We start from the raw sequence: 12922 nt of genomic DNA, 5'->3' as shown, positions 1-12922 counted from the left end.
CAAAATAACAAAAGATACATATATACAAAAATGAACTAAACTTGGTTTGGAGTTACAAGACGTGCACACTACAAAACAACACCAAGATGGATGGCACTGGGAATGGCCAAGGTAGCAAAATACTCAAAGCATAGAATCAACTGGCGTGGAGCGGATTCACCGAGTGCTATCCAGCTGTCAATGTGCTGCTTAAGTAGCACCAGGGTCAATTGGAAGCAGCTGTGCACGTCCCACAACTCCGCCCACAAAGGCAACACAGGGACTTTAGGAGGAAGGAGAAATGTAAGAACAAGATCAACTGCACTAAAAGAGGAAAACTGACAATACAAACCACTAGGTGGCAGCAGGTGGTGACAACTTCCCTCAAATTAAATTTGGGAAAAAATGGACTGACCATAAGAGATAAATCATCACAAATGAAGTTAAATCATTCAAAAGTTTACCTTTGTAATTCATTTCTATCCAAATAAATCCAGGATGGTTCTCCAGAATGTTCCATTCGAGAATGCTGTCAAACTGTTATGTCTACTAGGAAAATTAGATTCCAATACATTGTTAAATATTTGAATATTTTTACGAAAATAAGTTGTATGTCTTTGTTTAGAAATTTTGAAATTGACAGGTTTACTTTTATTTTCACAATAAATAAATAGTATATAATAAAATAGTTTTACCGTTGTGGGAAACTGGTTGTACTTATTTCTCTCGCGAGATTTGGAAAAGAGCTGGTTACTTGTTTCTCTCGCGAGATCTGACAACACTGCGCGCGAACCAAACACGGCGAGGATAAAGCAAGATGGCGTCTGACGGTGAAGACGTTATTGCAGTCGTCACAGTTCAGTGTTCTTAATCTATGCCTCCATGTACACATATATGTCCTTTATTACACTCTAGTAAATAGAGTAAACATCGTTAATAACTGTTTGCATCCGGTTATATTAGTCTGAGCGCACTTTGATGCTTCTCGAGCTAGCTTAGCCTGCTAGTTAGCTTAGCTTGTTAGCTGCTAACAAAGAGAGGCGGAAGTGATCAAAACACATCACTAAGTAGAGATCAAGTGTGAGTGTAAAGTGTTGTGATTGTGTGAAAATGTGCCAAAGAACCATAGCAGAGTACGAGGAGGAACTTTGTCCAACAAAAGAGGAGAAGGAGCGACAACATGAAAAACATCAAGTTGTGTTACACAGAACAGGTTTGTTTACTTCTTACTCTCACATCTTTACTAACTTTATATTTCATTATTAACACTATTCTTAAATAGATTGTCTATAGGAAGATGAATTGTCATGTGAGTATGATGCACTAATTGTTTTATGTTGTTCATAAGAAGGAGACAGTGCCAGACACACAATATTTATGAGAGGTTGATGTTTGTAACAATGTGTATCAACATGTTTACACAAAACTCACACAGTCACCGGGGGAATATTCCAGAGAGCAGGTTAAGTGCAAAGTCCTGAGTATGTAAAGCTCGAGAGTTTTACCTCCAAAAATAAGAGAGGTAAGACAAAGTCAGAGTCAGTTACCATGGTGACTGACGCTGTAAACCTAGCCTGCTAGCTGGCAGGTTTGACAAGTTATATATGTGTGTCAAAGCATACTGACCTGCTATTTCCTTCATGTCGGTGCACCCTCCCTGAGATGGGTAGGTTGTGAGTTCAAACCCCAACCCAGTCATACCAAAGACTATAAAAATGGGACCATTACTTCTCTGCCTTGCACTCAGCATCAAGGGTTGTAATCGGGGTTTAATCACCATAAAAGTTATTCCCAGGCATGGCCACCGCTGCTGCTCACTGCTCCCCTCACCTCCCAGGGTGTGATCAAGGGTGATGGGCCAAATGCAGGAAATAATCTCCCCACACCTAGTGTGTGTGTGACAATCATTGCTAATTTAACTTTCTAATGTGTCTGTGATTGTAAAAAAAACAAAGCCTGATCTAAAGATGACATCTTGATCTCATACCATCTCAAACCAATTGGCCGTTCATTATTAAGTGAAATGTTTTATAGTCGCTTAAATTTGTCTTTAACCAAGCAACACTGTTTTTTCCAGTTACTCAACTAATTGGAAACATTTCCATTAGAACACTTGATTAATAACATTTTCAATAGCCACAGCCCTATATGTCATGTACAATTTAATATTTAACATGTAGGAGTTAAAATGTGTTTTGTTTGTGTCTTGTAGACATCCATCAGCTGATTGGACACCAAGAAGAATGTCTCCCTCATCTGCAGGGGGACAGTTTCACTTTAGAGTATCCACAGCCCTCACATTTTAAAGGGGACAAAGATGAGCCACAGCCCTCTTATTTTAAAGAAGAAGAGGAGGGAGGGTGTCCTGTAGGGCAGGAGGAGGCTGATGTCAGCAAGTTTCCACTGACTGTTGTCTCTGTGAAGACTGAAGAGCATGAAGACAAACCACCTGAGTCCTCACAGCTTCATCACAGTCCAAGTAAGCACAACATCCACATATCATCTAATACAATGTTTGTGACACATGTTCATCCGGGGGACACATTTATCACTAAAGATGGGAGATATATTTGCTTTTTAACACCACCATTTAAATATGAATGCTCATCAATCATCAACAGTGTAATTGCTGGGGTGTAACCATGTGACCTAGAGGCCGTCCTCCTTACCTCACGTGGTCAAATGAAGGCAAACATTCAATATGGCTACTGTTTATTTACCTTAGCAGCACATATGTCAGCATATTTCAAAGGTTTAGTGGTGAAGATTATGGATGTACACCAGGTACCATTTTTTTAATTAATACTGGTTCCTAATTATGTCGTCCATGAGGACCGTGAAAATTCTGGATTAAAGACACAACTATTTGTATTTTTAATTCCAGCTGACTGAGGTAACTATGACACGTTGTCACATTGAGTTCAGCTGCCGCTGCTACACATTACAATCAGCTTTGAATGATGACAAATAAGGAAGCAACCAAAGTTTGATGTGTGTGTTATTGAGAAGAAGATGACATAACTGCATTTTACCTTGCACTGCACACATAGTTGACTTCTTTAAGACTTCAAATAAACAGCTGCTGATAAAAGACTTCCCTGCTCTGAGATGTTACAGAACATCATGTTGGAGGTGTTCAACCTCTTGTGCTAGTAGGAATGCTATTTAAAATGACTTTTTCCACTTTTTTATTTCCACAAATGACATGTAGTACCAAAAAAAGTACCGACAAATACTGGTATCGATTAGGGTATCATATCGATACATTTCTAAGGATTTATATCCCTACTTAAAATACAAGCCAGATATCTTAAAAAAATAATTTCAACGTTTGTTTGGATTTAGTTACTTCTCTGCTGTCCAGCAATGTCTCAATTAATCTAGTTTATTAGTACTAATTAGCAAAGTTGTCTTGTCTTTCTAAAGTCTTTCTTCCAATAGCCTCCTCGCGGTAAAGTTGTCCGATTGCAAACTGAGGCAGTATTTGTGACTGATAAAACTTTCGGCGAATCAAAATTTAAGAAATTGTACCGGAAAGTTAATTATGTTTGAAGATGGCTGATAGAAACACAATCAGAATCAGAAACACTTTAATAATCTCAGAGGAGAATTTAAGATTTTCAGCACAATCCCATTCAAGAGCAGACAAACATTACAGGGAGACAGAACAGGTCTGCCAACTTCCGCCGCCCCTTAAAAAAAAGGTGAGAAACTGGTAAAAAGGAGGAGAGGTGAGAAAAAAAAATCAGTCTAAGCCTGGGACCCTGGAGAGGGGATCCAGACTGAGGCCAAAGAGAAAACAAAAATCTAATATCCAGCGCCGGGGACCGGGCTCGGCGTGTAGTTGTTGACAACCTGCTGCTCCACTTTGACATGTTAGGCTTACAAAAGACATTCCTCCCAAAACTAGACCTGGGGCTGTTGAATTATATTAATAATGGGAATTGTATGAGGGAGGATAGCGGGAGGTGTTGCTGTGCTCTGGCACAAAAAGCACGATGCAGTTATTAGTGTTATTAGGCTCGAAGTGTATTGCTGTTCAGTATAAGTCCGACAATAGGGAGTTTATTGTTCTCAATGTGTACACTCCGTATGAATGTAAAGACAATGAGGATGAATCCATGTTTAAACTTGCTTTTATTAATTCTTTTATACAGGATAATCACTGTACGTGTATTTATGTGGTCGGTGACTGGAATGCTGATATTTCTGATGGCAGCTCTGATAATGCAAGACACCTAATACAGTTTTGTGATGATAATGCACTCACCTTATCTAGTCAAGGGTTGTTGCCAGCTGATAGCTACTCTTATATTAGTGAAGCCTGGCACACAACATCATGGCTTCGGGTGGGGGGACGGGTCCTGACTGTTGTTTGTGCTTAGCCACCAAACAGCAGCTCAGAGTACCCACTCTTTTTGGATTCCCTTGAGGGAATACTGGAGAGTGCTCCCTCGCTGATTCCCTTGTTCTGCTGGGGAACTTCAACGCTCATGTTGGCAACGACAGTGAAACCTGGAGAGGCGTGCTTGGGAAAAATGGTCTCCCGGATCTGAACCCAAGTGGTGCTTTGTTATCGGATTGTCACGGATTGTCCATGACAAACACCATGTTCAAACATAAGGGTGTCCATATGTGCACTTGGCACCAGGACATCCTCGGCCGCAGTTCCATGATTGACTTTGTAGTTGTGTCATCGGATTTGCGGCCTCATGTTTTGGACACTCTGGTGAAGAAAGGGGCAGAGCTTTCTACCAATCACCACCTTGTGGTGAGATTGTGAGGGTCTGCTGGGAACGCCTAGAAGAGTTTCCTGTCAGAGAGAGTTTCAATTCCCACCTCTGGAAGAACTTTGAACATGTCACGAGGGAGGCAGTGGATATTGAGTCCGAGTGGACCATATTCCGTGCCTCTATTGTGGAGGCGGCTGATTGGAGCTGTGGCCGCAAGGTGGTTGGTTCCTGTCGTGGCGGTAATCCTAGAACCCGCTGGTGTACACCAGCAGTGAGGGATTCCATCAAGCTGAATAAAGAGTCCTATCGGGTCCTTTTGGTTCATGGGACTCCAGAAGCAGTGGACAGGTACCGACTGGCCAAGCGAAGTGCGGCTTCAGCGGTCGCGGAGGCAAAAACACGGACATGGGAGGAGTTTGGGGAAGCCATGGAAAACGAGTTCCGGGCGGCTTCGAAGCAATTCTGGTCCACCATCCGCCGCTTCAGGGTGGGAAGCAGTACACTGTCACTGTATGGTGAGGATGGTTTGCTGCTGACCTCTACTGCGGCTGTTGTTAATCAGTGGAGGGAATACTTCGAAGACCTCTTCAATCCCACCAACACATCTTCGTATGAGGAAGCAGTTCCTGGAAAATCTGTGGTGGGCTCTCCTATTTCTTGGGCCGAGGTCGCCGAGGTAGTTAAAAGCTCCTCGATGGCCGCGCTCAGGAAACATTTGGTGATTTAACCCCCAACCCTTGATGCTGAGTGCCAAGCAAGGAGGCAATGGGTCCCATTTTTATAGTCTTTGGTATGACTCGGCCAGGGTTTCAACTCATGACTTTCCAGTCTCAGGGCAGACTCTCTAACCAAAAGGCCACTGAGTAGGTCGATGGTTAATGCATCCTAAATAGAAAATAAACCTTGAGCAATTGAGTCATTGGTAGCCGCTCTATTCTGCTTTCAAAGCAGAATAGAGGCCTTTAACATCTTAAAGGCCTACTGAAATGAAATTTTCTTATTTAAATGGGGATAGCAGGTCCATTCTATGTTTCATACTTGATCATTTCGCGATATTGCCGTATTTTTGCTGAAAGGATTTAGTAGAGAACATTGACGATAAAGTTTGCAACTTTTGGTGCTGACAAAAAAGCCTTGCCTTTACCGGAAGTCGCAGACGATGATGTCACAAGTGTGAGGGCTCCTCGCGTCCTCACATTGTTTTTAATGGGAGCCTCCAGCAGCAAGAGCAGTTCGGACCGAGAAAACGACAATTTCCCCGTTAATTTGAGCGAGGATGAAAGATTCGTGAATGATGATATTGATAGCGAGGGACTAGAAAAAAATAAATAAAAAATAAGTTAAAATAAAAGGCGATTGCATTGGGATGGATTCAGATGTTTTTAGACACATTTACTAGGATAATTCTGGGAAATCCCTTATCTTTCTATTGTGTTGCTAGTGTTTTAGTGAGTTAAATAGTACCTGATAGTCGGAGGGGTGTGTCCACGGGTGTCTTGACGTCAGGCTCTGAGGGAAGTTGACGGCAGCTGCATGGACGGCGCAAGCTCGGCTGATCTACAGTAAGAGGAGAGTTTTTATCACAATTTTCTCAGCGAAACCTGCCGGTTGACAAGTGGTCGGGATCCATGTTCGCTTGACCGTTCTGATCCATAGTAAAGCCGTGTGTTTGTGTGGCTAAAGGCTAAAGCTTCCCACCTCCATCTTTCTACTGTGACTTCTCCATTATTAATTGAACAAATTGCAAAAGATTCAGCAACACAGATGTCCAGAATACTGTTTAATTGCGTGATGAAAAGAGACGACTTTCAGCCCGCAAATGGTGCTGCGCTAATATGTCCCCTCCAACCCGGGACGTCACGCGCACGCGTCATCATTCCGCGACGTTTTCAACAAGAAACTCCGCGGGAAATTTAAAATTGTAATTTAGTAAACTAAAGCGGGCGTATTGGCATGTGTTGCAATGTTAATATTTCATCATTGATATATAAACTATCAGACTGCGTGGTCGCTAGTAGTGGGGTTCAGTAGGCCTTTAACGTTAGCGCTTATAATAACAATATCACTAATACTTGGTTAATATTCAGGTCACAAAATGTAAAATGAGTATAGTTGGCAGTTTTTGGATGTTTTTTGGAGGACTTTGTGGGTCTAATAGAGGAGCTCCCATTGACTCCAATGTTAGCTGATTTCTGCTCATGTTTATTTACTAATTAGAATTCATAAATATTTAAAAAATATGTCTCACATAAGGATTATGAATGACAGGCCACATTTTAAAAAAGTGCAGTTTCCTTTGAGTTTGTCAGATAAGTAAACAGTCCTTCAAATTAAAGATGTAAAACAATTGAGGTTGTTTATAGATATTATCCACTATGAAGTTACAGTCAAACTAAGCACACAAGGGAAAGTACATTCATATACACATGAAGTACACACATGTGTAAGAATCATGTTCATCGTCACATCCTTAGTTAAAAGCACACCATCCCCATGACATGACACTTCCACGTGATGTAGAACAGTAGTACAACATTTTAAACATACACACACATCTGAAGAATATAAAAAATACATATATTTGGTGGGCCAAACAAAATGACTCGGGGAAACAATGTTTGGTATGGGCGATATGACCTCAAATCTATATCCTAATAACAATATATGTCACAATATATAATTTTTTTATATGATTGATAATAGAATAATTTCAAAGCGGGTTAAAAAATGCTCCTAATTTGGCAGCTGACATATGCAGTAACATATTGTGTAATTTCTAATTGTATTATTTTATCGAACCCATCCATCCATCCATCCATCTATCCATCATCTTCCGCTTATCCGAGGTCGGGTCGCGGGGGTAGCAGCCTAAGCAGGGAAGCCCAGACTTCCCTATCTCCAGCCACTTCGTCTAGCTCTTCCCGGGGGATCCCGAGGCGTTCCCAGGCCAGCCGGGAGACATATCTGGTTACTTTATTCGAGGAAAAAAAATACTGGAAATTATGTATTATTTCACTGCATATTTCAGCAACTAAATTAGGAGCCTGTGTAACCTGTTTTAAGATAGTTCTATTAGTAATTCTATATGAAATAATTTAATCGCAAAATCTAATTTAAACCATATCGTCGATCCACAGTAAAAAGTCCTGTTGTCCTGGTTTGTTTTTCTTTTCCTGTGAATAATGTTGTTAAGAGCAGCGTGTTTGTGCGTCACTGAGATTTCAAGACAGTTCTTACAATAACTTGTTTTTCCTAAGTGCATGTAAAAGTACTGAATGCGTTGTGTGACTGAGCAGAGATGCTGTGTTTGTCTTGCAGATGTCTGTGAAGAACATCTTCACCCTGAGCAACAGAAATGGAGCTTCAGGATGCGAACGGAGGAGCCACAGCCCTTCCACATTAAGAAGGAAGAGGAATACCTACTGACCCCCATTTTTAAAGAGGAAGAGGAGGACCCACAGACACCCCATTTTAAAAAGGAAGCGGTGGATCCACTGACCCCTCACATTCAAGAGGAAGAGGAAGAACACAGCATCAGTCAGCAGGGAGAGCATCTTGAAGGACTGGAGGAGGTTGATGTCACCAAGATGCCAGTGACTGGTGTCCCTGTGAAGAGTGAAGATGATGAGGTGAAAGGTGAAAGTGAGGAGAGGGGAGGGGGGGAGCCTCCAAGCAGCAGCTCAACACAACACATGACAACAGAAGCTGATGGAGACCACTGTGGAGGATCACAAGCAGACAAGCTCTTAGCTCCACTATCAGATAGTGAGGACACAACGTCACACTCTCCTGACACTGATGATGAAGACTCTAAAGATGATAAGACATGTCACACTGACAACACTCACTTCACATCTTCTCACTGTCACAAAACTTTTAAATCTCCTAGTAAGTTGAAAAGACACATGAGAACACACACTGGAGAAAAACCTTTTTCATGTTCAATCTGCGGTAAAGATTTTACTCAGAGGTACGATTTGAAAAGACACATGAGAACACACACTGGAGAAAAACCTTTTTCATGTTCAATCTGCGGTAACGATTTTACTCATAGGCAACATTTGAACACACACAAGAGAATACACACTGGAGAAAAACCCTTTACTTGCTCAGAATGCTGTAAAAGATTTGCGCGAAAAGCAGAGTTAAAAAGACACATGAGAATACACACTGGAGAAAAACCATTCATATGCTCAGTTTGTGGCAAAGGATTCTCCCAGAAGGGACATTTGGTAAACCACACAAAAACACACACTGGAGAAAAACCTTTTTCATGTTCAATCTGTGGTAAAGGATTTACTCAAAGGCACCTTTTCAAAGCACACATTAGAAGACACACAGGAGAAAAACCTTTTTCATGTTCAATGTGTGGTAAAGCTTTTACTCAAAGTGACCATTTCAAAGCACACATGAGAATACACACTGGAGAAAAAACATTTTTATGTTCAATCTGCGGTAAAGATTTTACCCGAAGGGACCATTTCAAAGCACATATGAGAATACACAATGAATAAAAAACCTTTTCACTGTTAAGAATGTGGTGAAGCTTTTGTACAATGAAGCACTTTGAAAGTACACATGAGAACACACACTGGAGAAAAACCTTTTTCCTGCTCAGAATGTGTTAAAGCGTTTGTGTGAAAAAGCACATTGAAAGTAGCCATGAGAACACACACTGAAGACATACCTTATTGTAACCTGGGTGACAAAACCCCATTAAATATCCTCATTTAAATATCCTTTTAAAACCCCATTGAATATTCTTTGTAATTAAATCTTCCTATTTAAATAATTGTATTTAAATATCCTCTCAAAACCCCATTGAATATTATTTCTAATTAAATATATTTCTATTTAAATATAATTTTACTTAAATATCCTATTTATTTTCGTGTCTTTGCGTGCGTCATTGCGTCACGCGGTCACGTGACCTATTGCGGGAAGCATAAAATCCAGTAGTGGGCTGCTTCCAGGAAGAGCGAGAGGGACGTTGCTGCAGGAGCCAACTACTGAAGCCGTGGGTCGTCGTGCGAGAGTGTTTAAGTGGGATTTATCTGCGGAATTGGCCATGTTGGATGGCAAGCTAGAGCCTGAACTAGAGTCTGAAGCTTTATGCCTGGAACTGAACCAACCCAACTGAATCCACCCAACCGAGCCAGGCGGCTAGGAGGCTCCTCAGCAGCCGCTCTGTTTTTTCCCTTTGGTTTTCCATAACGCAACGTGTTCATTTCTGTCCTCCCTGAACTTTCACATTTACCCCGTTACCTTCACTAAAACCCCTCTGGACACTGCCACCACAACGTGGACTTTGCGAGGTCGTTTAATGAACTGTCGTGTTGCGCCTATACCATTCTTGGTAAAAACAAGGACTGAATCAAGTACTGTATCACATTGTAAATATTGAACGTTCTGTAATTTATGTTGAAAATGTGAATGGCCATTCCAATTTACATGTCTTTTTGTTGTTGTTTATTTTCCCTATAATTCTTTAATATAATTTGGTACCATTTAAACATAAAACCTGTGTTCAGTCTTCATTACTCTCCATTCCTAGAGCTGAATTGAGTTTCTTCTGATCTAGCCCAGTTATATAATTCATTGTTTACTTAATACTTGTACAGTGCTTTACTTAAGTAACATGCAGGCTACATTATACATATATTGTAAAAGTTTTATACAAAGTCTGCTTTTGAAAAGACTCATGAGAATACACACTGGTAAGTAAGTGTTGAGTTGCAGTGTGTGTGGGGAAAGATTCTCTTCTAGGCTTCACGGTGGCAGAGGGGTGAGTGCGTCTGCCTCACAATACAAAGGTCCTGAGTAGTCCTGTGTTCAATCCCGGGCTCGGGATCTTTCTGTGTGAAGTTTGCAGGTCCTCCCCGTGAATGTGTGGGTTCCCTCTGGGTACTCCGGCTTCCTCCCACTTCCTGTCAAAGTTTGTTGTTGACGAACCCCATGATGCGGAGACGGAGTCAGGCATTGAATAAGGAAACATGGTTTTAATATAAAATACTAGAACAAAACCAAACAAAGGGTACAAACAAAAAGCACCCACATGGGAGGATAACAACCCAAGAGAGCTAGCATGGGAGCTAGAAAACAAAAAGGAAATTTAGCTTGGAAAACAGAAGTCGTACTTGTACTTAGAAAACAAACTGGAAGCAGGGAACAAAAGGCAGTAAGCTAAAAACTGCAATCAAACATAGCTTACAGCAACGCTGCAGGGACAAGACAAGATACGACAGGTAGCAAAGACAAGTGCGACATGTGGCAACGACAATAATCCAGCACTGACTGGAGGAAAAAAGCAGGTAAAATAGGAGCGGGCTGATTGTAGCCAGGTGTAGCCAGGTGCCAATCAGCCGCAGCTGAGGGAAAAACAGCACACAGGGAGACAAACAGGAAGCTGGACTAAAATAAGAGTGCTGACAGGAACTAAGGACAGGATATTCTAAACACATAGAGGAGAAACTAAAACACAAACTGTCAGTGGCAAGCGTGACATTTCCCAAGACATGCACCTGGGGATAGGCTCCTCCCAACTCCAAAGACATGCACCTGGGGATAGGCCCCTCCCACCTCCAAAGACATGCACCTGGGGATAGGCCCCTCCCACCTCCAAAGACATGCACCTGGGGATAGGCCCCTCCCACCTCCAAAGACATGCACCTGGGGATAGGCCCCTCCCACCTCCAAAGACATACACCTGGGGATAGGCCCCTCCCATCTCCAAAGACATGCACCTGGGGATAGGCCCCTCCCACCTCCAAAGACATGCACCTGGGGATAGGCCCCTCCCACCTCCAAAGACATGCACCTGGGGATAGGCCCCTCCCACCCCCAAAGACATGCACCTGGGGATAGGTTGATTGGCAACACTGAATGGTCCCTAGTGTGTGAATGTGAGTGTGAATGTTGTCTGTCTATCTGTGTTGGCCCTGCCATGAAGTGGCAACTTGTCCAGGGTGTACACTGCCTTCTGCCCGATTGTAGCTGAGATAGGCACCAGCTCCCCCCGCGACCCCAAAGGGGGATAAGCGGTAGGAAATGGATGGATGGATGGATTGTCTTCTGAGTAGCAGTGTAAGAAACACAAGTGTGCTGGTGAGAACAGCAGCAGCAAATGAAACTGCAGGATTTGAAATAAACTGTCCAGACTTTCATTTTGACTTTCTAAAAACATTGGCACATATAACATGTGTGACATTGTTGTTTGTCTAACAATCTGTTTAATATGATCTTTACATTTATAGATTACATAGTTTGAAATATAAAATTATTACTTATTTGTATTTGTAATTGTTAATAATCCCATAGATTATCACCTTTATATGATATACATATGTACTGGTTCACATCTGAAACATCTTCTGGACCACTTCAGGAAGCATATTATTATTTACTTTATACATCATTTGAACAGTTGTCTTTTATACAATTTTAAAATGTGTGACTTTTTCAATCATCTCTTGGGTCTTTATAATCTATTTTATTCATTATCTTTATTATGATTGTGTATGATGATTGTGTTGTGATTGTTTTATATGTATGTCCCCAGACCTTTATGCAATATAAAAGTGAGAGAAAATCTCTGAATTGTTTGTGGAAGGATGTTTTTTTTTTACAAACTTACATTTGTGGATACATCAAATAAATCCAGTATTGTGTTTTAAATATTTTTATGTTTTTTTTTGTTTTTTTAACATCCCAAAAACATCAATATCAGTCAAAGTTTGGAGTGTCAGACAAAAGCCAATATTGTACATCATCCCACAGAGATTTACTTTGCATACATTCTTAAAATAAACTGTTTATTGTGTTTCCCAGTCACAAAAACAAACAAGTGTTGTCGTCAATTGCAAAACAACATCCTAAAAAATATTTTAAGTGGTTAATTATGTTTTTTTTTTTTATAAATTAACTCCTTTGCCTTAGGAAGAATGGAAACTTACAAGTTATGAGTATTTTTTTGTTCCAGAGAAAATACAGTAAATAAGAAATAGTAAATAATTAAAAAAGATGATATACAGTAATTTGAATATTTTGAATGAAAGCCTTTTTATTTTTTTTTATTTTTTTTTTGCAGGTAGTACTTAATGAAATCTTCAAATAATAAACTATTTTTATCAGTCAATAAGTGCATCAGTGACCAAATGCCTTTTTCAAACCATTGCTGTACAAAGATGGATTTTTTTCTCATTTTAATGTAC

At 40.8% G+C, this 12922-nt stretch overlaps 1 protein-coding gene across 1 annotated transcript; it reads left to right on the top strand.

Annotated features, from left to right (window-relative positions):
* The first annotated feature begins 778 nt into the window (after positions 1-778).
* LOC133546549 (zinc finger protein 391-like) lies at positions 779-10740 on the top strand. Its single transcript, XM_061892321.1, has 3 exons — positions 779-1192; positions 2192-2458; positions 8031-10740. Exons 1-3 carry the CDS (start codon positions 1090-1092, stop codon positions 9224-9226), a joined length of 1566 nt encoding a protein of 521 aa, XP_061748305.1. The 5' UTR covers positions 779-1089; the 3' UTR covers positions 9227-10740.
* The last annotated feature ends 2182 nt before the right edge of the window (positions 10741-12922 follow it).

This window comes from Nerophis ophidion, unplaced genomic scaffold (genome assembly GCF_033978795.1).
Source record: "Nerophis ophidion isolate RoL-2023_Sa unplaced genomic scaffold, RoL_Noph_v1.0 HiC_scaffold_31, whole genome shotgun sequence".
Taxonomy (NCBI): domain Eukaryota; kingdom Metazoa; phylum Chordata; class Actinopteri; order Syngnathiformes; family Syngnathidae; genus Nerophis; species Nerophis ophidion.
Note: the sequence above shows the minus strand (reverse complement) of the source record. Positions and strands in the feature narration are given on the sequence as shown.